This window comes from Cervus canadensis, chromosome 3, assembly GCF_019320065.1.
Source record: "Cervus canadensis isolate Bull #8, Minnesota chromosome 3, ASM1932006v1, whole genome shotgun sequence".
Lineage (NCBI taxonomy): Eukaryota > Metazoa > Chordata > Mammalia > Artiodactyla > Cervidae > Cervus > Cervus canadensis.
The window spans coordinates 20,975,453-20,997,240 of record NC_057388.1 but is presented as its reverse complement, the minus strand read 5'-3'; the positions used below and the strand labels follow the sequence as shown (position 1 = coordinate 20,997,240).

General features: G+C 36.1%; 1 protein-coding gene across 4 annotated transcripts in view; it reads left to right on the top strand.

Annotated features, from left to right (window-relative positions):
• DGKB (diacylglycerol kinase beta) overlaps nucleotides 1–21,788 on the top strand; it is an 808,737-nt gene that overhangs the window by 575,974 nt on the left and 210,975 nt on the right. For all 4 annotated transcript variants that reach the window (XM_043462754.1, XM_043462753.1, XM_043462752.1 and 1 more), the window contains one exon: nucleotides 20,621–20,711. In XM_043462754.1, coding sequence (XP_043318689.1) covers nucleotides 20,621–20,711 — 91 coding nt within the window. The remainder of the gene's footprint in view (nucleotides 1–20,620; nucleotides 20,712–21,788) is intronic.

Genomic DNA, 21,788 nt, shown 5'->3' with positions numbered 1-21,788 from the left:
TTGAGCAAAGCACTAATTATGGAATAAATTTAAAGCAAATCTCAAAAGTTATTTTTTGTGATAACCTCACTTTAATCATTTTAATTCAATATAACTGTTACATAACTGAACAAATGAACAAAAAAATATCTACTTTTTGAGAATAGTTTGGGAGTGGAACAGCATGTTTGGAAAGACATGTTAGAGCATGTTTTGAACATGTTAAGAAGTGTTATGCTAAGATAATAAACAATCCCAAAATAGGGTGACCGAAAGCCACCAAAGATTTGTCTCCATCATGCCCCCAATTTCTTTGCAGGGACAGAGGAGCTTGGTTTACTCTGCCCAATCAAGAACCCAAGTTGATAGCACAGCCGTGTACTTGTACTTTGTCATTCAGTGTTCAAGAAAGGAGAGAATTTCAGAGGCGCTCTCTTTGACAATTAAATATTCCAGTCCTGAAATGACCCACGTTGTGTTCATTAATATCCCATTAGTCAGAAGTAGCCACACGGCCCCATCCTACCATACAGGGACTAGGAAATAAAATTCATCTTGTTCCCCAAAGGGAAAATATTTATCCAGTTGTGTGATTAAATGATCAAGGCAATTGATGATAATGACTGAGATTAAAGTAACAGAAATAAAACTTTAAATGCCTGGATTTGAAGGATATACTTGAATAAAGTCTTCTAGAGCTATAATTCTGAAAGCATATTTATGATTTATATGAGTCCTAAGAAAGTGTATGAGTGAATAAAACAATGTGAATATGTAAAGTAATAGATTAATATAAATGTAACACCTTTGTTACCATCTAATTGCTCTAGGAATTGCCTTAGGAAATCGTGACTATATTTAATTCTTTCCATATGTACATTACTCTAATGGTAAAGATATCATGAAACAAAGAGAAGCTGAGTCACAGGGATACAGATATTTCTATTACAGTGCTTTGGTGTATTTTTTAAAACTCTGCTACTTGTTGCCACAAGTTATGATGTATTCAGTACTTTCATTATAGGCTATATCACCAACTATATTTTCCTTCATATTGTGATTTGCAGAATTTCTAATATGTTTAATACAGTCAAGGATATAATTACAAAAGTATATTCCTCTCTAGAGGAAATCCTTGAGGCAAACTTTAGGTTCAAAGCTAATATTTAGCTTTTAATAACCTCTATCTTGACTACTAATTATTTCAAAAATACACCTAAGTGCAATGTTAGATGACAAAATCACTATGTATTTCATATTATTTGTGGAATTAAGAATATAGATTGGGATTTGGCTTCAGGTATAATAATTTGTAATATGAAGCAAAAATTAGTTCTTTGCTATGTATTAAAATAAATGAGAGAAAAAGACAAATCAGAGTGACAATGATATGATGCATGTAAAAATACTTCTCTCTCTAACAGCAAATTAGGGACTTTCTTGGTGGCTCAGGTGGTATAGAATCTGCCTGCAATGTAGGAGACCTGGGTTTGATCCCTGGTTTGAGAAGATACCCTAGAGAAGGGAACGGTAACCCACTCCAGTATTCCTGCCTTGGAGAATCCCATGGACAGAGGAGCCTGGTGGGCTACAGTCCATGGGGTCGCAAAGAGTTGGGTACAACTGAGCAGTTAACACAAGTCAAATGTCAATGTATTTAGGATACAGCAAGGTAAATTTGCAGGAGGTAGGATTATAGACTGAGGATTAAAACTCATGCATAAAATATAACCAACTCTAATTTTGTGGATTCTCGTTAGAGTATCAAAACAGTAATATATCTCTAATATCATATCCTTAGAATATCTACCAAATAGTAAAATATGGCCTGTCAGTTTAAAATGATGCTTCCTAAGGCCCACTTGACTTCACATTCCAGGATGTCTGACTCTAGGTGGCTGATCACACCATCGTGATTATCTGTGTCATGAAGATCTTTTTTGTATAGTGTATTCTTGCCACCTCTTAATATCTTCTGCTTCTGTTAGGTCCATACCATTTCTGTCCTTTATTGAGCCCATCTTTGCATGAAATGTTCCCTTGGTATCTCTAATTTTCTTGAAGAGCTCTCTAGTCTTTCCCATTCTATTGTTTTCCTCTATTTCTTTGCACTGATCACTGAGGAAGGCTTTCTTATCATTCCTTGCTATTCTTTGGAACTCTGCATTCAGATGGGTATATCTTTCCTTTTTTCCTTTGCTTTTCACTTCTCTTCTTTTCACAGCTATTTGTAAGGCTTCCTCAGACAGCCATTTTACTTTTTGGCATTTCTTTTTTTGGGGGATGGTCTTGATCCCTGTCTCCTGTACAGTGTCACGAACCTCCGTCCATAGTTCATCAGGCTCTCTGTCTATCAGATCTAGTCCCTTAAATCTATTTCTCACTTCCACTGTGTAATTGTAAGGGATTTGAAATAGGTAATACCTGAGTGGTCTAGTGATTTTCCCTACTTTCTTCTATTTAAGTCTGAATTTGGCAATAAGGAGTTCATGATCTGAGCCACAGTCAGCTCCCGGTCTTGCTTTTGCTGACTGTATAGAGCTTCTCTGTCTTTGGCTGCAAAGAATATAATTGATATGATTTCAGTGTTGACCACCTGGTGATGTCCATGTGTAGAGTCTTCTCATGTGTTGTTGGAAGAGGGTGTTTGCTATGACCAGTGCGTTCTCTTGGCAAAACTCTATTAGCCTTTGCCCTGCTTCATTCTGTACTCCAAGGCCAAATGTGCCTGTTACTCCAGGTGTTTCTTGACTTCCTACTTTTGCATTCCAGTCCCCTATCATGAAAAGTGAAGTGAAGTCGCTCAGTCATGTCCCACTCTGTGGCCCCATGGACTGTAGCCTACCAGGCTCCTCTGTCCATGGGATTTTCCAGGCAAGAGTACTGGAGTGGGGTGCCGTTTCCTTCCCCAGGGGATCTTCCCAACCCAGGGATCAAACCTGGGTCTCCTGCATTGCAGGTAGATGCTTTACCCTCTGAGCCACCAGGGAAGTCCTGTCATGAAAAGGACATCTTTTTTGGGTGTTAGTTCTAAAAGATCTTGTAGCTCTTCATAGAACCATTCAGAGCGACTAAACTGAACTGAACTGAATTTAAAATGAAATAAGTTATCTAATTATCTTATGTAGATAATGGGAAAATACAGTTTGAAAACTACATTTGTGCTCTAACATGATAAATGCTGTATCATGTAACTTTGAGTAAGAAATTAAAGATACTAAGATCTATCATTTAGAACACATATGACCTAAGATTTTTGTTAGTCCTCAAGGTTGCAAATATGACCATAGTCAGGAATTTTAACTTGAATTTACATAGTTGTGAACAGTATGAGTAGAATTCAGGGAGACTGTAAAACTCTAGAGGTTTTAGGCATAACCTTTACATATGTGTCCTGTGTATTTCAGCACAGAAGGTTCCTGACTCATTGAATTCTCAAGGTGTCCATGGCCCATAGAAAATTATGAACCATTGCTCTTTGTCTCTACTTCACATAAATCATAAAGCTAGTTACAGACTAATTGGCTGTTGCGTCTAGATTTCTTTTATGTGCTTTCTAACTTATTTTTACAAAAGTGAGAGAAAAGACTTTTTAGCACTTCACTGGAATTGCATACATGGTAACACGTGGAGAATGATGAAGCCACATTACACTGGGGATGGCAGGAAATTCAGGTTGACTCAAGTGTTGTTATAAAACCCATGCCTCATCTTTACCTGTAATTCCAGGTCCTTGCTTTTGTAGTATTTGCAAAGGGTTAAGAATATAATCGTTAAAAATCATGGGGCTAGATAAAGTCCATGTTGAACAAGAGCAGTATTTTTTCAAGTGCTTAGTACTGAATCCTTTTTCTTGTGTATGTGACAGAATCTGATTGATACTGTAGATGCTGGGCTCTTTGTTACCCCTCTTTCTTTGTGTTGATTCATATTGCGGATATTACTTCAACAGTGGTTGAATGAGGCAAAAAGTGGAGAATTTTGATGATGGAGACAGAAAGCCGTAGAAGACATTGTCATATTGATTGATTCAGAAGACTTGAGTCTAATCCCATGGCTGGCCCCAATTCTACCCACTTTAAATCCTCATTCACTGGGGGGGTAAAGAAAAAAAAGCTCTGCAGTACTTTTCTGCTCTAAAAGTGGGATTCCACAATTAATGTTTGTTTTCACCATTGATTTTCTAAGTATTGAGAACTTTTAAGTCTGTGGCACTCTGAAGAAGATTAAAATGAAATTATCATGGAGTCTCAATCCTTAAAATGTTGACTCTCTAGGAGGAAACCATAAATGATCACAATACTTTAAAATGATGTTTCAAAAGAAAGGTATATATTTGATGTTCATAGCTAGTGTCATAAAGTGGAATTAGGACTACCAAATATATTCATTTATGTGACACATTTGCAGATGGTGACCTTCTATATGATAATCTTGGTGCATTTCCTTAGGAAATTCTGTTTTTCTGAAGTCTGTTGCTCCACGACTTTTGGTTCTTGAGATTTATGCTCCCGTGCAGTCTGGGCCTGAGCTTCATTAGCACCTGATTTACCATGAGTGCAGATGGTTATTGGAAATAAAAAGTCAGCCATTTCCTATGATTAAATCTCTCATGGGCTGCATCTCCCTCTTAGCTATTTCCTTACTATTGCATATGATTCATTCGCAAGCAGAACAGTGATTATTATATGATTGTTAAATCTAAAGTGGAGAGGAAAGTAGATTATTAGAAAAAGTCTAGTAGCTTATTAATATATATTATGTGCTACAATGAAATGATTTTACCAAAGTATTAGCAGGATGATAGATTTATGGATGATGAGAGAAAATTACTCTATTTTGACAATTGGGTATAACAAAAAGAATTCAGACTTTTTTTTCTTCTTTTCTTTTTTCCTTCTGCTTGCCTTGCTTTAACGGGTTCTTGCTTAAACCAGTAATCTCCCCAAATGCCTCCTCATCCTTCTAAGCAATCTTGAAACTGTGGGTCTAATAAGCAAAGGAAGGGAAATCCAGGAACATTAATTCACTGTGTCTATATTATTTGAGCTGAGAGGAAAGCAAGACTTTGTTCCCAACAGAAATATTTCAGTAGTTTTATCTGATTGAAAGTAATTGACTGTTACTTTTTCACTTGACCCTTTCCTTTTATGCGAACAGTGAGAGTCTGAGAAATTGTATCTCCCTTTCAGAATGTTGCATCCTCTTTATGTGATGCTGAATTAATGAAATTGATGACCACATAGTACAGAGTCAACTTGTACAACAGAGACTTGTTGATTTGCCTGGTTATTACTGTGTTTAATTGCCCTATCATATTCCTCTTCATCTGTGTAAAAGTCTAAATCATTCAATTCAAAGACAAATACAACCACAGTTACCAGAGCTCTCTTCTCTCTAATTCATTTCCATTATTAAATTTATTCAGGTTACTTAGTTTCAGCTCTGAGGCTTTGGTTATGCGCAGTGTTTTAACAATGAAATTCAAGCATTTATCTGCTGATCTTTTAGGAACTATTTTGCTGCCACTTCCTGAATGCTCATGCAGCAAATAATTGTATCAAAAGAAATAATATACATAGACAAAGAAATACAAATTCAGTATAAGTGCTGCCACAGACAGTGTTCATCATGAGAAAAATATACTACACGGCACAGCGCTTGGCCTACTCTAGCAGCATTAGACAGCCTGAGCTAACAGTCCGGTCCGGGTTGTTTGGTCCTCCACTTGGCTTTGGGTATGTTTTCTGCCACAGGGCCTTTGTGCCATCACCTGTGCTAGAAATGTGCTTCCCTCCTAGTGATTATAACCTCTCAGGAAAATAGTCTCACTTTTCCTCCTTCCCATGGTACCATAGCAATCTCACATGTGTGTGCTTGAGGAATTACTCTCTTTCCCACTCTGCTGTAGGGCAGAGTCTCTAAGGCGGAATTGATGGACGCTTTTGCTGACTTCTTTATATGTAATGCTTAGCACATTATCAGGTATATAATGTCTCTGTCTTTTACCCATTTTTACACATCCCACCACACCAAAACCTGGTGCCTGAAAATAACAGCAATTTATTATTTTTCATACTTTCGGGGTTAGCAAGGCAGCTCTTCAGCTGCTTAGCTGGTAGATTTGCTGGGCTTGGGCTCAACTAAGATATTAGATCTTTCTCATCACATCATTTTCCACCCTGGGCAAGAGGTTCTCAGGACATGCTCCGTGAGAGGGAGGTGGCCTTTACAAAGCTTTTGAGGCCTGAGCTCCTGAACTTGCCCAGCATCATTTCTGCTGTATTCTGTTGGTCAGTCCCAGATGCAAGGGGGGTGAAGAGATTTTCCTCTGGAAAGGAAAGGTAGCATATTCCTGTTGCATAATGGCATTTATGCAGGATTGGGAAGAATTTGTGTCTGTTAAACAATCTACTGTTGTATTAAATAACATTTTAATTAGTTATAAATGCAAATATAATTTAATTTTGAAGCTAGTCCAGGAATTGGCTGATGTATTTGCTTTATCATTTGTTGTATTTGCTTTGGACTTTTATTTTATATACAGTGTGCTCTAAGAATGAGAAGAAACGGAGAGAGTGGTTCATCAGTTCTAAGAGATAATAGGTGATCTAATCTCACATTTAGATAAATAAAGGCTGTGAGCTGTATAAGAGGACGGACTTAATCACTAATGAACTTCCAGCAATTAGAACAATTTCTGGAGCATAAGAGGTATTTAATAAATATTTGTTGAATGAATGAATGAGCAAAATGAGTAGACATCCCTTTTCTTGGTCTTCCTTTTTATGTTCCTAAGGAAGTCACTTTTTCTTTCCATCTGTCTAAAATGATTAGGTTCTAAATTTTTAGAGAAAAGGCTGAGGGACAAGTCGTGTCTCTGCTCATCCGTGTATTGATCGAGTTGTCCAAAAAGCTTATTTGAGTTTTTATGTAAGATGTTATTTCCATGAATATATCCATGAATCCATAATAATGAATTCTGTCAAGATTTAGCAATAATAAAACATATTATGTACATATGAATAATCTTATAATTATTTTACATTTGACGACTTACTAAAAAGAGCCTCCAAGAGATTTTGTTTTCATATTGATCGATAAAAATAACAAGATAGCCTCTTCAGTCTCTATAATCTGTTCATAATAGGAAACATCACTGAGTCACTAACCTAAATGAGTGACTATAAATATCCAATAATATTCAGCATGAAATGACTTCAGCACTGTATCTGGATTCAGCAAAATTTTTGTGAACGAAGGTATCAGTTTGTTCTTCCTCACCTGAAAAATATAGATGACTTTTTATTTAAATTCTGGGAAGTGATGCAGTGTGTTGCTAAGTATATTACTATAGCAAAGAATGTTGCTTTATTGATTTCTTGATGGTAATGCAGATTGGAAAAAGTTTTATCTTATAAAATATCTTCAACTATAATTCATCGCCACTTATTATCTGTTTATTTGAGCATAATTTCAAACAGTAGAACATAGAATATGGACTTGGCATAATTTTTAAATAAAAAATAGATAATACTAGAGAGAAAAGATGAGGAAATCTTTCTTAGAATTATCTAACGTGTACTTGAATGTACCAACACAATGATTAATCCCCAAATAATAATGCCTACATCTGTCAATTAGTTCATATACAAGTCAGCCTGAATATTTTATATAAATTTTAGTATCTTGACTGGAAATAAAAACAGATCATGATATTTCAGGGAGTCATCTGGGTCCCTCAGAATATAAATCAGTGACAAAAAATGCAATCTAAATAGTAATAGATTTACTTATTCATGTGTTAGACTATATAATTCTTCAACTTGATTGAAAATATCAGTATTTTCAATATAACTCAAGTAGTCTGATTCCTATCTTTATCATTTTTATACAAATAATTAATGTGTTGGTAAAACCATCCCTCTGTAGCATTGGGAAAAGGAGGATTGCCTCATTTTTAATTCCAGTGAGAGAGAAGTTTTAAGGTGAGTAGCATTTTCAAAATGCACAGCTGTGGTTCTTGCTACAGAATTGGAAAAGGACTGCTGACGTGTGAGGAAAAACAAAAGTAAAACATTAACTAATTTTCAGAGAGTAGAAACAAGTTTTATTAGAAGTAATTTTTTTTTAAGTTGTGAAGCTGTGTTAGTCCTCAACAGAATATAGGCAAGGGAAATAATGTGTGAAGGAGCTGCTGCTGCTGCTAAGTCACTTCAGTCGTGTCCGACTCTGTGCGACCCCATAGAGGGCAGCCCACCAGGCTCCTCCGTCCCTGGGATTCTCCAGGCAAGAACACTGGAGTGGGTTGCCATTTCCTTCTCCAGTGCATGAAAGTGAAAAGTGAAAGTGAAGTTGCTCAGTTGTGTCCAACTCTTAGCGACCCCATGGACTGCAGCCTACCTGCCTCCTCCTTCCATGGGATTTTCCATTGCCTTCTCCAGTGAAAGAGCCAGAGAGGTGTAACTTTTTTCTTTATTTTTTGTAAGTTTTACAAAATACAGCATCTAAAAATTCTTTAAGAGAAACAGATTAAAAACATAGCAAGGTGTAATATGTTCTAATGATTCACCATTATTGATTCCAAGCTATTCTATGACACTGAGGATAGTAATAGAAAAGAATTAATTGGCCTTCAATAATGAAAAATAGATGTATTTTGCAAAAATATTCATGTAATCTTTTTCACATGTTGAATTCCCTATGTTTGAAACCAGTTTAGTGATTTCAGATGTCATTAATATTTTAACATGCAAAGCAAATGCCATCAAACAGAGTTACTTAGTTTAATAATGTGGACTCCTTCTCATAATTGTCAAATGCACAAAGTTATAAATTAATTCATATTCTAGCTTTAAAGACTTGTCCATGAGTCAGGTCAGAAAACTGGAGCTGTTTTTACTGTAAGTCTACTGAAACTATTACATTTGGTTAAATTCCCTGAAACTAGGTGTGTACCTGCGTGCTCAGTTGCTGTCTTGTCTGACTCTTTGTGACAGGAGCCTGGTAGGGCTCCTCTGTCCACGGGATTCTCCAGGCAGGAGTACTGGAGTGTGTTGCCATTTCCTTCTCCAGGGGATCTTCCTGACCCAGAGTTTGGACCTGCATCTCTTGTGTCTCCTGCACTGGCAGGCAGGTTCTTTACCACTAGTGCCACCTTGGAAGGCCTTGTATTTTTGTATTTAGTGCTTAAATACTTGACTGGCTTAGTACATTCAGTAAAAGCAAATAAAACAGAGAAAAGAGAGAAACAGAGACGGAGACAAATATAACCAAGAAAGTCAACTGGCAAATAGTAGAAAGAGAGGGAATATAGTAAGTAATTGTTTTACTTTCTAGATCAACATACTCGATTTGTTATCCAGCTAGTTGTCTTAGCTGCCTTTAAAGTTGCCTTATAGATGTCTTCCCAGGGAGCAGTATGTTGACTGTGTGATCCTAGTCCGGTCTCATCCTCATTTTTAGAAAATGGAAAAATATCATTGCATCATGGCACCCAGAAGTGATCAGGCTCTTAATCACTTGCTGAAGTTGCCATAAAATAAAATGTATATAAACCAGTTAAAATAGGGGGGAAATAGTGGTGATTCCTCTCCAGAGTAGAATGAGCAGTTCCATAATTCAAGACATCATATTCATGATATCAAAATCCATGGAATTTCAGAATAGCTCCAGATCGCTTATTAACTATGGAATTAGAGCAAAGGAAAGGGATGGGTCTTAGACTCTGAAAAACCCGGCCAATTTCCATCCTTAAAGAAATTTGCTACTCCCATTTAATGTGTTCACTCTTTTTGCATCCTATGAACCTCCTTTTTAGAACTTATCACATTTGATATTAAATCATTTCATATACTTTTTTGTTTCCTAACTAGAAGTTAAGTGTAATGTGAGCAAAGATGTCTGTCCTGGTTACAGATGTAATCCCATTGTCTGTCACAGTTCCATGTCTAGAGTAGGTGCTCAGAATATGGATAAATGAATTTTTCCCTATAGAGAGCAGAACAGTTTCTCTACTTTTCCCCTGTTGTTCAGAGTTAGGCATGGAAACTGACTAATTCCTGCATTTGTAGTGCCTTCCCCTCCATGGACAGAGGAGCCTGGCAGGCTACAGTCTGTAGGGTCACAAAGAGTTGGACATGACTGAAGAGCCTGACCACACACACACACTTCTTTTTGTTTTTATACAAACTGAAGGAAATTTTTGTATTAGAGACATTTTCTGTTTATGAATTCAACAATCAACTGGAAAGAAGTAGACCTTTATTTTATATTGGGGCATACAAACCTTCACTACAGTTCACTGTCAACTTCAGCCAGGCTGTGTAAAGGTGTTCCCATTTATGTTAGTGAGAGATACTCTACCTTAAATATTTTTGTACATAATCTCACACACCATGGTCTATTTTATTAATTCAGATATCATTGACTTGATTTCTAAGTTTTTGGATATGGGACAGAGGAAAGTGGGAAGTGTGAACTTACCCACTGGTTTCTAGTCTATAACTATGGTAAGAGTATTAGTTACAAATTAGGAACACTTCAAAAAGGGTTGGTTTGTGACTTTTTCCCTGGGGTTATTTCAAGTATATAAACATAGAAATCATTCCTTAAAATTTCAAGTCATAGCTTTTAAGTGATATTTGCATATCTAGTCACAAGATAAGCACAGGGAATTATGCTAAACAGAAGTTCACTATCTTAACTCCCTTAATTCAGTTACCACAAATTTCACATCTAGAAAAATAGTATTGTGTAACAAATATATATCTCTTTTGGGTTTCCCAAATATTTCACTGGTAATAATATAAGTGAAAATTCTCTTTTGAACTATAATGGACAGTGCTGTCAGTGTGCTTTTGGCTAAAAGTAACAGAATATATGAAGTAATTAATGAGTTTATTTACAAGTCTCTCATGAGTGGAGATCCAGTAATGAACTGCAACCCCAGGGACTGTAGCCCACCAGGCTCCTCTGTCCATGGGGTTCTCCAGGCAAGAATGCTGGAGTGGGTTGCATGCCCTCCTCCAGGGGATCTCCCTGACTCAGGGATCAAACCCAGGTCTCGCACATTGTGGGCAGATTTTTTACCATCTGAGAAACAGTGAGCCTTGCTTTCACTTTCTACATGTCTCTTTTTTAGAATGGAACATCTCTCAGGTCCCATTGGTCTGCTCTAGATTACATTGTCATCCTTAATTGACTTATTTCAAGAAAGGGGAATTAAAAATACTTTTAAAATAGAAATATGAACAAAAGAGTCATTTAGTGATGATCACCCATCTGACCTCTAACATTTCCCTAATGGCTTAGAAAAAGGTTTCATGTGATGCTGCATTCATTATTATATTTAATAAGAGGCAGTATGGGAAAAAAGGTAGAATTTCTGAGTTAGATTTTGCTGCTTCCCATATTAGGTTGGGTGGGTGACTTTAAACCTCTTGGGGTTCACCTGTGACAGTGCCATGCTGAGTGACAATACAGGTATTACTATGACAAATTTCATTTAATCTCCCTAATAATTTTCTTTAAGAACATTTTATGATTATAAAATACTTATTTTAATAATAGAGATCTAGTTGCTATTGAAAGATACTAAGTTCTAAACATCTTGAACACCCATTTAAACACATTTCATTTAATTATTCATTCATCCTTGTTCTTTGAGGTCTTATTATGTATATATACTTTGGATTCTGTAATGTGACATTAGTACTGCTTTTATACTTTTCCATTCTAACATTCCTAATTCTTTCTAGTGCAAGTTGCTCAGTCATGTCTGACTCTGCGTCCCCATGGACTGTAGCCTGCCAGGCTCCTCTGTCCATGGAATTTTCCAGGCCAGAATACTGGAGTGGGTAGCTGTTCCTGACCCAGGAATTGACGTGGGGTCTCCAGCATTGCTGGTGGAGTCTTTACCAACTGAGCTACCAGGGAATCAAAAAGCAGGAGAAAAGAACATTTCAGTTCAGTTCAGTCGCTCAGTCGTGTCCGACTCTTTGAGACCCCGTGAATCGCAGCACGCCAGGCCTCCCGGAGTTTTCTCAAACTCCATGTCCAACGAGTCGGTGATGCCATCCAGCCATCTCATCCTCTGTTGTCCCCTTCTCCTCCTGCCCCCAGTCCCTCCAAGCATCAGGGTCTTTTCCAATGAGTAAACACATCGCATGAGGTGGCCAAACTATTGGAGGTTCAGCTTCAACATCAGTCCTTCCAATGAACACCCAGGATTGATCTCCTTTAGGATGGACTGGTTGGATCTCCTTGCAGTCCAAGGGACTCTCTAGAGTCTTCTCCAACACCACAGTTCAAAAGCATCAATTTTTCGGCGCTCAGCTTTCTTCACAGTCCAACTCTCACATCCATACATGACCACTGGAAAAATCATAGCCTTGACTAGATGGAACTTTGTTGGCCAAGTAATGTCTCTGCTTTTTAATATGCTACCTAGGTTGGTCATAACTTTCCTTCCAGGGAGTAAGCATCTTTTAATTTCATGGCTGCAGTCACCATTTGCAGTGATTTTGGAGCCCAAAACAATAAAGTCTGACACTGTTTCCACTGTTTCCCCATCTATTTGCCATGAAGTGATGGGACCAGATGCTGTGATCTTAGTTTTCTGAATGTTGAGCTTCAAGCCAACTTTTTACTCTCCTCTTTCAATTTCATCAAGAGGCTTTTTAGTTCCTCTTCACTCTGCCATAAGGGTAGTGTCATCTGCATATCTGAGGTTATTGATATTTCTCCTGGCAATCTTGATTCAGCTTGTGCTTCCTCCAGACCAGCATTTCTCATGATGTACTCTGCATATAAGTTAAATAAGTAGGGTGACAATATACAGCCTTAACGTACTCCTTTTCCTATTTGGAAACATTGTGTTGTTCCATGTCTAGTTCTAACTGTTCCTTCCTGACCTGCATACAGGTTTCTCAAGAGGCAGGTCAGGTGGTCTGGTACGTCCATCTCTTTCAGAATTTTCCACAGTTTATTGTGATCTACACAGTCAAAGCCTTTGGCATAGTCAATAAAGCAGAAATCGATGTTTTTCTCGAACTCTCTTGCTTTCTCGATGATCCAGCGGATATTGGCAATTTGATCTCTGGTTCCTCTGCCTTTTCTAAAACCAGCTTGAACATCTGGAAGTTCTCGGTTCATGTATTGCTGAAGCCTGGCTTCGAGAATTTGGAGCATTACTTAACTAGCGTGTGAGATAAGTGCAATTGTGCGGTAGTTTGAGCATTCTTTGGGATTGCCTTTCATTGGGATTAGAATGAAAACTGACCTTTTCCAGTCCTTTGGCCACTGCTGAGTTTTCCAAATTTGCTGGCATATTGAGTGCAGCACTTTCACAGCATCATCTTTCAGGATGTGAAATAGCTCAACTGGAATTCCATCACCTTCACTAGCTTTGTTTGTAGTGATGCTTTCTAAGGCCCACTTGACTTCACATTCCAGGATGTCTGGCTCTAGGTGAGTGAACACACCATCGTGATTATCTGGGTCATGAAGATCTTTTTTGTACAGTTCTTCTGTATATTCATGTCACTTCTTCTTAATGTCTTCTGCTTCTGTTAGGTCCATACCATTTCTGTCTTCTATTGAACCCATCTTTGCATGAAATGTTCCCTTAGTATCTCTAATTTTCTTGAAAAGATCTCTAGTCTTTCCCATTCTGCTGTTTTCCTCTATTTCTTTGCATTGATCGCTGAGGAAGGCTTTGTTATCTCTCCTTGCTATTCTTTGGAACTCTGCATTCAAATGGGAGTATCTTTCCCTTTCTCCTTTGCTTTTTGGTTCTCTTCTTTTCACAGCTATTTGTTAGACCACCTCAGAGAACCATTTTGCCTTTTTGCATTTCTTTTCCATGGGGATGGTCTTGATCCCTGTCTCCTGTACAGTGTCACGAACCTCTGTCCATAGTTCATCAGGCTCTCTGTCTATCAGATCTAGTCCCTTAAATCTATTTCTCACTTCCACTGTGTAATTGTAAGGGATTTGAAATAGGTAATACCTGAGTGGTCTAGTGATTTTCCCTACTTTCTTCTATTTAAGTCTGAATTTGGCAATAAGGAGTTCATGATCTGAGCCACAGTCAGCTCCCGGTCTTGCTTTTGCTGACTGTATAGAGCTTCTCCATCTTTGGCTGCAAAGAATATAATCAATCTGATTTTGGTGTTGACCATCTGGTGATATCCATGTGTAGAGTCTTCTCTTGTGTTGTTGGAAGAGGATGTTTGCTATGACCAGTGCATTCTCTTGGCAAAACTCTATTAGCCTTTGCCCTGCTTCATTCCGTACTCCAAGGCCAAATGTGCCTGTTACTCCAGGTGTTTCTTGACTTCCTACTTTGCATTCCAGTCCCCTATAATGAAAAGGACATCTTTTTTGGCTGTTAGTTCTAAAAGGTCTTGTAGGTCTTCATAGAACCATTCAACTTCAGCTTCTTCAGCGTTACTGGTTGGGCCATAGGCTTGGATTACCATGATATATTGAATGGTTTGCCTTGGAAACGAACAGAAATCATTCTGTCGTTTTTGAGATTGCATCCAGGTACTGCATTTTGGACTCTTTTGTTGACCATGATGGCTACTCAATTTCTTCTAAGGGATTCCTGCCCACAGTTGTAGATAAAATGGTCATCTGAGTTAAATTCACCCATTCCAGTCCATCTTAGTTCGCTGATTCCTAGAATGCGACATTCACTTTTGCCATCTCCTGTTTGACCACTTCCAATTTGCCTTGATTCATGGACCTAACATTCCAGGTTCCTATGCAATATTGCTCTTTACAGCATCACATATTACTGTTTACCCCACGTCCAAGGTAAGGAGCAGCAGCTGTGCTTTGCTGGAGCAGCTGTAAAGAGATACCCCATGTCCAAGGTAAGAGAAACCCAAGTAAAACGGTAGGTGTTGTGAGAGGGCATCAGAGGGCAGACAGAATGAAACCATAATCACAGAAAACTAGCCAATCTAATCACAGGGACCACAGTCTTGTCTAACTCAGTGAAACTAGGCCATGATGTGTGGGGCCGCCCAAGACAGACGGGTCATGGTGTAGAGGTCTGACAGAATGTGGTCCACTGGAGAAGGGAATGGCAAACCACTTCAGTATTCTTGCCTTGAGAACCCCATGAACAGTATGAAAAGGCAAAATGATAGGATACTGAAAGAGGAACTCCCCAGGTTGGTAGGTGCCCAATATGCTACTGGAGATCAGTGGAAAAATAACTCCAGAAAGAATGAAGGGATGGAGCCAAAGCAAAAATAATACCCCAGCTGTGGATGTGACTGGTGATAGAAGCAAGGTCCGATGCTGTAAAGAGCAATATTGCATAGGAACCTGGAATGTTAGGTCCATGAATCAAGGCATATTGGAAATAGTCAAAGAACATTTAGGAAATAAATAATTGTTTTCTGTTAAGGAAGAAAATTCTCTTATATAAAAATAATCTGCCATAACCACTATTCTCATTCTTTCTTCAAGAGAATTAAAACATATTAAAATATTCAATCTTTGAGAGCATCTTTCATATACTTACATATGAGTAACTTTAATCTTATAAAAGTAATTCAGGTTAAAAATTGCATTTTTAGACTCTTCATCTTTTCTTTTTTTTACATTCTTAGGTAGAATGTTTTATGATTCTGTCTGAAGTTTCTGTAGCATGTTTCATTGTCTCCTGAGGGCTTAACAAGTGTTCCTTAAGGATGTGCATTATATACAAGCATTTTTATATGCCATCTTAAAAAATGTATCTTTATTTGTTGTTTGCAAATCTGAGGAATGTTTGCTCTCTTCCATATGAATATAAGGTGTCTCCACTCCAGTCATTACAGCTGTGTTTCTTCCTGACGAAATAGTATTATCATTGTTATTCTTTTGCTATGAGAGAATATAACTTCCCATTAAAAAAAAAGATAGATTTGAGGGTTTCAGTAAATGTAGTTCTTTTTATAAAATATAATCATATTAAGAGTAACAACTCACCTCGTTTAGGAATAAATGAGTAACCCTATAACTTGTGTTTGGTGTAACATCTCTTGGAAATGAAAAACAAAACTGAACTGAGTTTTATGACATAAATCTACTGCTTTCAACACTTACCCTGTTGCTATAAGTCAACAGTGCCGTATCTCTCATCACCAACATTGTTAGCCAAATTCAAAATTCCTGTTTCTAGAGTATTCCATCAAATTGTGAGACTGAATTTTTGTTATTAAAATAAAGTTATTGAAATGTTAGAAGCATTGCTCTCCATGCAAAATAACTTTAAAACCAGTTTTGAAATGACTTTGAAGTGCTTTCATAACAGGATAACAGGGCAAAAATGAAAGCAAGCTAATATAAATGAGGTTTTTGTAACATGCTTAATGAGCAAAAAAATATTCATTTAAAATCCATTTTGACAAAGCTACTGAGGGCTTCAAGTTTTTGCTTTCATTTGAAAAGCAAAGGTCAAAATTTTATTTTATCTGATGAGCATATTATCCAGATAGTATAGATATCTAAGGGATTACCCTTAGATAAGGATGTCTGAGAATGGATTCAGGTGTCTATTAGAAAACTTCAGTTTTACACATATATAAATGGTCTTCCAGCATCTCCTACATCACCAGTAAATACATGGAAAAAAAAAAAAAAGATGCACACCTGTGAGAGAAAAAAATGATATTTAAGAGTAATCTGACTGAACTAAAACTTTTTGTGTGTTTATGACTTTCGAGTTTGCTACAGTAAGGTAAATGAGGCAGTTTCACCCTTTTTGTGTTGCATCTTTGTTAAAGTGAGCTTCACATCTCATTAGGTTCTTCAGTGTTCTTTTCTGGGAATTGCACTGGCAGTTCATGCTTTGCTTATTTTGTTTTATGTTTGCTACATTATCATTACTTAGCTGACAAAAGTTTAAAAAAAATTGTAAACCGGGAAGACAAGTTCTAAAGTTAAATATATTGCTAGAAATTAAAATGCCTATTTGAACAAAACTTATAGAACTAAATATTACCTAAATTTCATTGTGACAAGAATAATTGCTTGTCTGAGCAGTATCTCTGATAGTTCACGTTTTCCTGAGAATGTGTAAAAGAAGCAAAATTACTGGTAGTAAGGGAAAAAAAATGCCTGGCAAATGAATGCTAATTTCATTTTTACCTGAACATCTGGTAGCCAATCACTTTAAACATTAAACTGAAGGCTGTAGACTTACAATTAAATTCATTGAAATAGGATTTAATATGTTAACAGCTTAAAATTATAATAGTATGAATAACTCTTTTTTTTTTTGGAGGACATATGTCATCATACCTGTGATCACAAAACTTGTCTAAGGACACAATAAATTTGACTGTGGTGTGAACATTTCATAGTGGGTTAAATCTCCTGTTACCTTGTTCTTCAAATCCAAAGCTATATGTTTCCTCTGACAAATTTGAGTTTGAATTATTTGGATCATTTTCTAATGTGAGCTGTAAAAATAAATAGCATACATGCTTAAATGTGCTTTTTTCATTTCTACAACCTAAAAACCAGTTTGGTTGAAAAAAATAAAATTTAACAGCTTTTAATTTGTCATGTGGAATCTGATCCTATGTGCTTTTTATTGCCTCCATATATTTATCTAAGTGAAACATAAAATGGTTGTAATAATGGAGAATTTAAAGCAGTTTTGCACATGAGCAGTAATGCTAACTAATATGGTGAATAAAGACTGAATGTAAATTCTCAGAATTTCTGTTTCTTGTGATGTGTTTGCTAAAGTAAGTATATCTAGGTTAGCTTATACAAGCTCCTCATCATCTTGGTTAAGCTATGAAGAACTTTGGGGAAAAATTGGAAGTAATCATTTACATGCAATTGGAAGTCATATATATATAATTTTCAAACTTCAATACAGTGAAGTTTGAAAATATCACCAAACCTGTCAAAATGTAAACTCATGAACTCATAGCCCCCCTTTCTTCTGAAGTAAGACTTTAAAAGCCCCACATATACCTCCAGAGATGACCCAGGTATGGCAGAAATCAGCGTTATCTAATACAACCAATTCGTATTGATGCACCCTCATTTATGTCTCTTAAATAGAGCCTCTTCTTCCGCTTTCCTTGCCCCTTGGTTTAGGCCTTCAAGTATTTTTCACTTGTACTATTCCAGTTACCACATTTCTGTCCATAGCGCCAACAGTTCGACATTGCCACTCACTTATTCATTTCTGTGAGTTTTATTTTATCCATATAATAAGACTGGCCATATCCCTCCAGTGCTAGCAGACTTCTGTAGCATCCTATAAATCTGTAATATTAAGTCTAAACCCCTTAACTTGGCATACCCCTAGTTAGCTCACGCTTAGCAATCTCTTTAAGTCATTCTGCATGCTTTGGAGGGTAATTGCTTTACAATGTTGTGTTGGTTTCTGCCATATGACAACGGGAATCAGTCATAAGTGTATATGTATCCCCTTCCTAAGCCTGCCTCCCTCCTCCCATCCCTGCCCCCCAGGTCACACTGCACTCTTTAAAACCTGCCCCAGAACTTGTCTCACTTTCATCCTGTTTGCCTTCTGCTTATCCATTATGCTGTCACCTTCTCTTCTAAAGCTTTCTGGACCCTTGAGGTAAAAGCAGGAGATTCACCAAAGTGTTTTTTCACAATATTTCGGTCATATTTAATTTAGAGAATTAGCTTTTTAATTATTTTATATGCCCATAACTTTAACATTCTGAGCTCCTTAGAGACAAAGATAATCATGTTCATAGTTATATCTTTAGGATAAACACAGAATATGGAAGTGAATGTTCTCACTGAAACTTGTTGATTGCGTGAGTGATGCATGAATGAATCCAGGAAGGTTTGGATAAAAGGTCAACAGAAAAGTATTATTAGAAAACTTGTTGCATGTAGAAAGACAATTCCAAACAGTCATAAAACATATACTAAATATTATTCAAAGATTGTCTAGAGACTATTTGATACTGAACAGTGTCTTCCTATCAATTTATTGAATGATATATTTTTATGATAATGATGCATTAATAGGAAAATATTTTTAATTTTCCTAAATTTCAGCCAATGTGTAAAATTGTAAAACTACATTTATTCTATAAAGTAGACTGTTTTCATTAATTTAACATAATCGTACATGTAGGCCTAGACCCACAGGTCTTACTGTTAAATGTTTGCCGTTGTTTTTTCTAACTAGTTATCATCTATTTCTATCTACTCAGACATATTAAATCAGGCCATATCCACAGAAGACATTCTCAAGAAAAAGAATGATAATTCATAGTGCTAGAATCTTCTGAAACTTATCTAGGTTTTCAGATTATTGGCCTTAATATGGTGATTAATGCAAGCAAGGCAAGTGAAAGTTTTGTAAGCAAATAAAACCTTGTATGAAACTAAATATTATTGGATGTGTCTAGACAGATAAGATTATTTTTATAATTCCAAATTTCATATCAGAGAATTCTATACAACACAGCATAACAATAAGCACTGCATGTCATTTTTATAGCAAGTAATAGTATTTGCATTAAATAGTAAGGTCCTTTCCAAGTGTCTTTTTTAATTGTTGAGATGTTTTACATTCTAATGTGAAAAGCACATGTCAGTGTTTATAAAGAAAAAAATAGTTTGCTATTGTAGAGACATTTGAATATCATTATAAAAATTTTGTTTTGTTTTGCCTTCATATGTGAAAACATATATCTCATTTTACCTGTATTTTCTTCTAATTGAAGGCATGACAGTGTGTTAGACTATGTATAATTAAAAACTGCAGCTTTTTGTGAAAATTAATTTTTAGATCCAGTACTAGCTAATATAAAAATCTAGTCAGCCTTTGTACAATTACTTTAAATGATCAGTAATTTAATTACCTGTACAAAGAAACAAAGATATGGTCACTGATTTCTGGGAGAAAATAAATTTTGAATATCTTAATTCCAGATTAAATACTGTAATAATTTAAAACTATATTTTCTTTGAAACTTTGTTATGCTGATAAAATATTGTTATTACTTCTTTAATTCTTTCAGGCTGTATCATAATTTCCCACTGTCATTCATGTAAGAGGACAGTATCTTTGATAATTGATAGTTATCTAAAAAATGCTATATTTTATTCTGTGGATAACTATTTTTTTCTTTTTAATATGCTTTCCAATCATGATAATTTCTAGTCAATGCATAGCCATCTAGAAAAATTGAGCATATTTAAGTTCAGTTTCCTGAAAAAGGGAAAAAAAAAAGATCTCATGAAAAGTCTAGACTTTTTTTTTTTCTCTCTCTCTCTCTCGTTATGATTACAGAGTGGCTGGTCTCAAATCAAGTTGTCTAAGAACTAGCTACAAATCATAAGCACTAAACCCATATTTTAAAATCTGAGCAACCACTATTATAGAAAAGGCAAAGATATACTTGAATCTGTCAGATCAACACATCCCTAAAATCCCCTCCAGGACAATCACGTAACTTGACAATAGCACTTAAACTTTGAAAATTATGTGAGCATTTTTTACATAACGGATGGTACATGTCCTCACACCTTTTCTATCACTCATAATGCAAGACAGATCTACCCCATTTAAAAAAATCCCTTCTGTTATTAATAATTGCCTAAGCTGCTTCTTCCTTTCCTTTTTCAGAATGAAGAACAAATTTTGGTATTTTGAGTTTGGCACATCTGAAACTTTCTCAGCCACCTGCAAGAAGCTACATGAATCTGTAGAAATAGAAGTAAGAAAATGAATTCTCTTTATAATTCTATGAAATGGCTTGAGTTTATTAATTTGTTGTGATAGCCCATGGAAGAAGTTAGAATTTTAGCAATCCACATAGCTTTACCCAGTATTCTAAAATGTCATTTCTGTCACTCATTGAAAATCTAGCACTATCTGAAATACTAATGTAAAGTTAAGTGTGAGTATGCATTGTTTAATACAGGATAAAAGAACTGAGAGGTTGAAAACAACTGTAGATATCACTGGATATAGTATGGATAGAAAGCTGTAAGATAAAAGAAAGTACTTGAAGGGAAAGAAAAAAGTTGCAGAATGCATGAAAAAAACATTATTTTTAGGTCTCAATATCATATAGCCTTTAAAAATACAGTTCACTAAAATTGTACTTACTTTCATGAGTAAAGGTTAAAAAATATACTTTTCCATTCCCATTCATTAGCTAGATTTTCTTGGTTCCTGAGGTTGCCATTTCCCCATTACATTTGTAGAAATTGAAAAAGTCAAGAAAGAGAGCAAAGATAGCAAGAAAAGATAGACTTTAAAAAGGTTTGGAGCAAATAGGTCTATCAAAATTAGATACATTGTAGGACTAAAAATTTTGGAGACAAGTTAGAAAATGACTTAGTTTTATTTAGAGATTTTTAGGGGTTAAAGAAAAGGAAATGTTAAATTTTGATAAGTAGTAAAGACAAATGAAATGAACGGAATCATGAAACAAGGATGCCTAGTGACTAGCTTATGTAAATTGAGAAATATTGGCTTTAACACTTTTCATTTTAAAAATAAACAACTTGTCAGCTGAGACCTAAATCTTATAGTGGCAACTTTTCAGGTAATAAGTTTGGTAGACAAAAGTAGTTAGGGACCACAGAGAAATATGATCATCTGGCTAGGTTTTTCATTATCCCAGCTTTCTGATTTACTGTTAATAATAGTAACAACAGCAAAAGTGGTACTAATTCAGACTATATCTCTACGGACTTTTTCCTCATCATGATTTGTAAATAAATCAAAGTATTACAGGTAGAATTGATTGTCATGGTATGGGAAAGGCCCTTCATGACTGAATCAG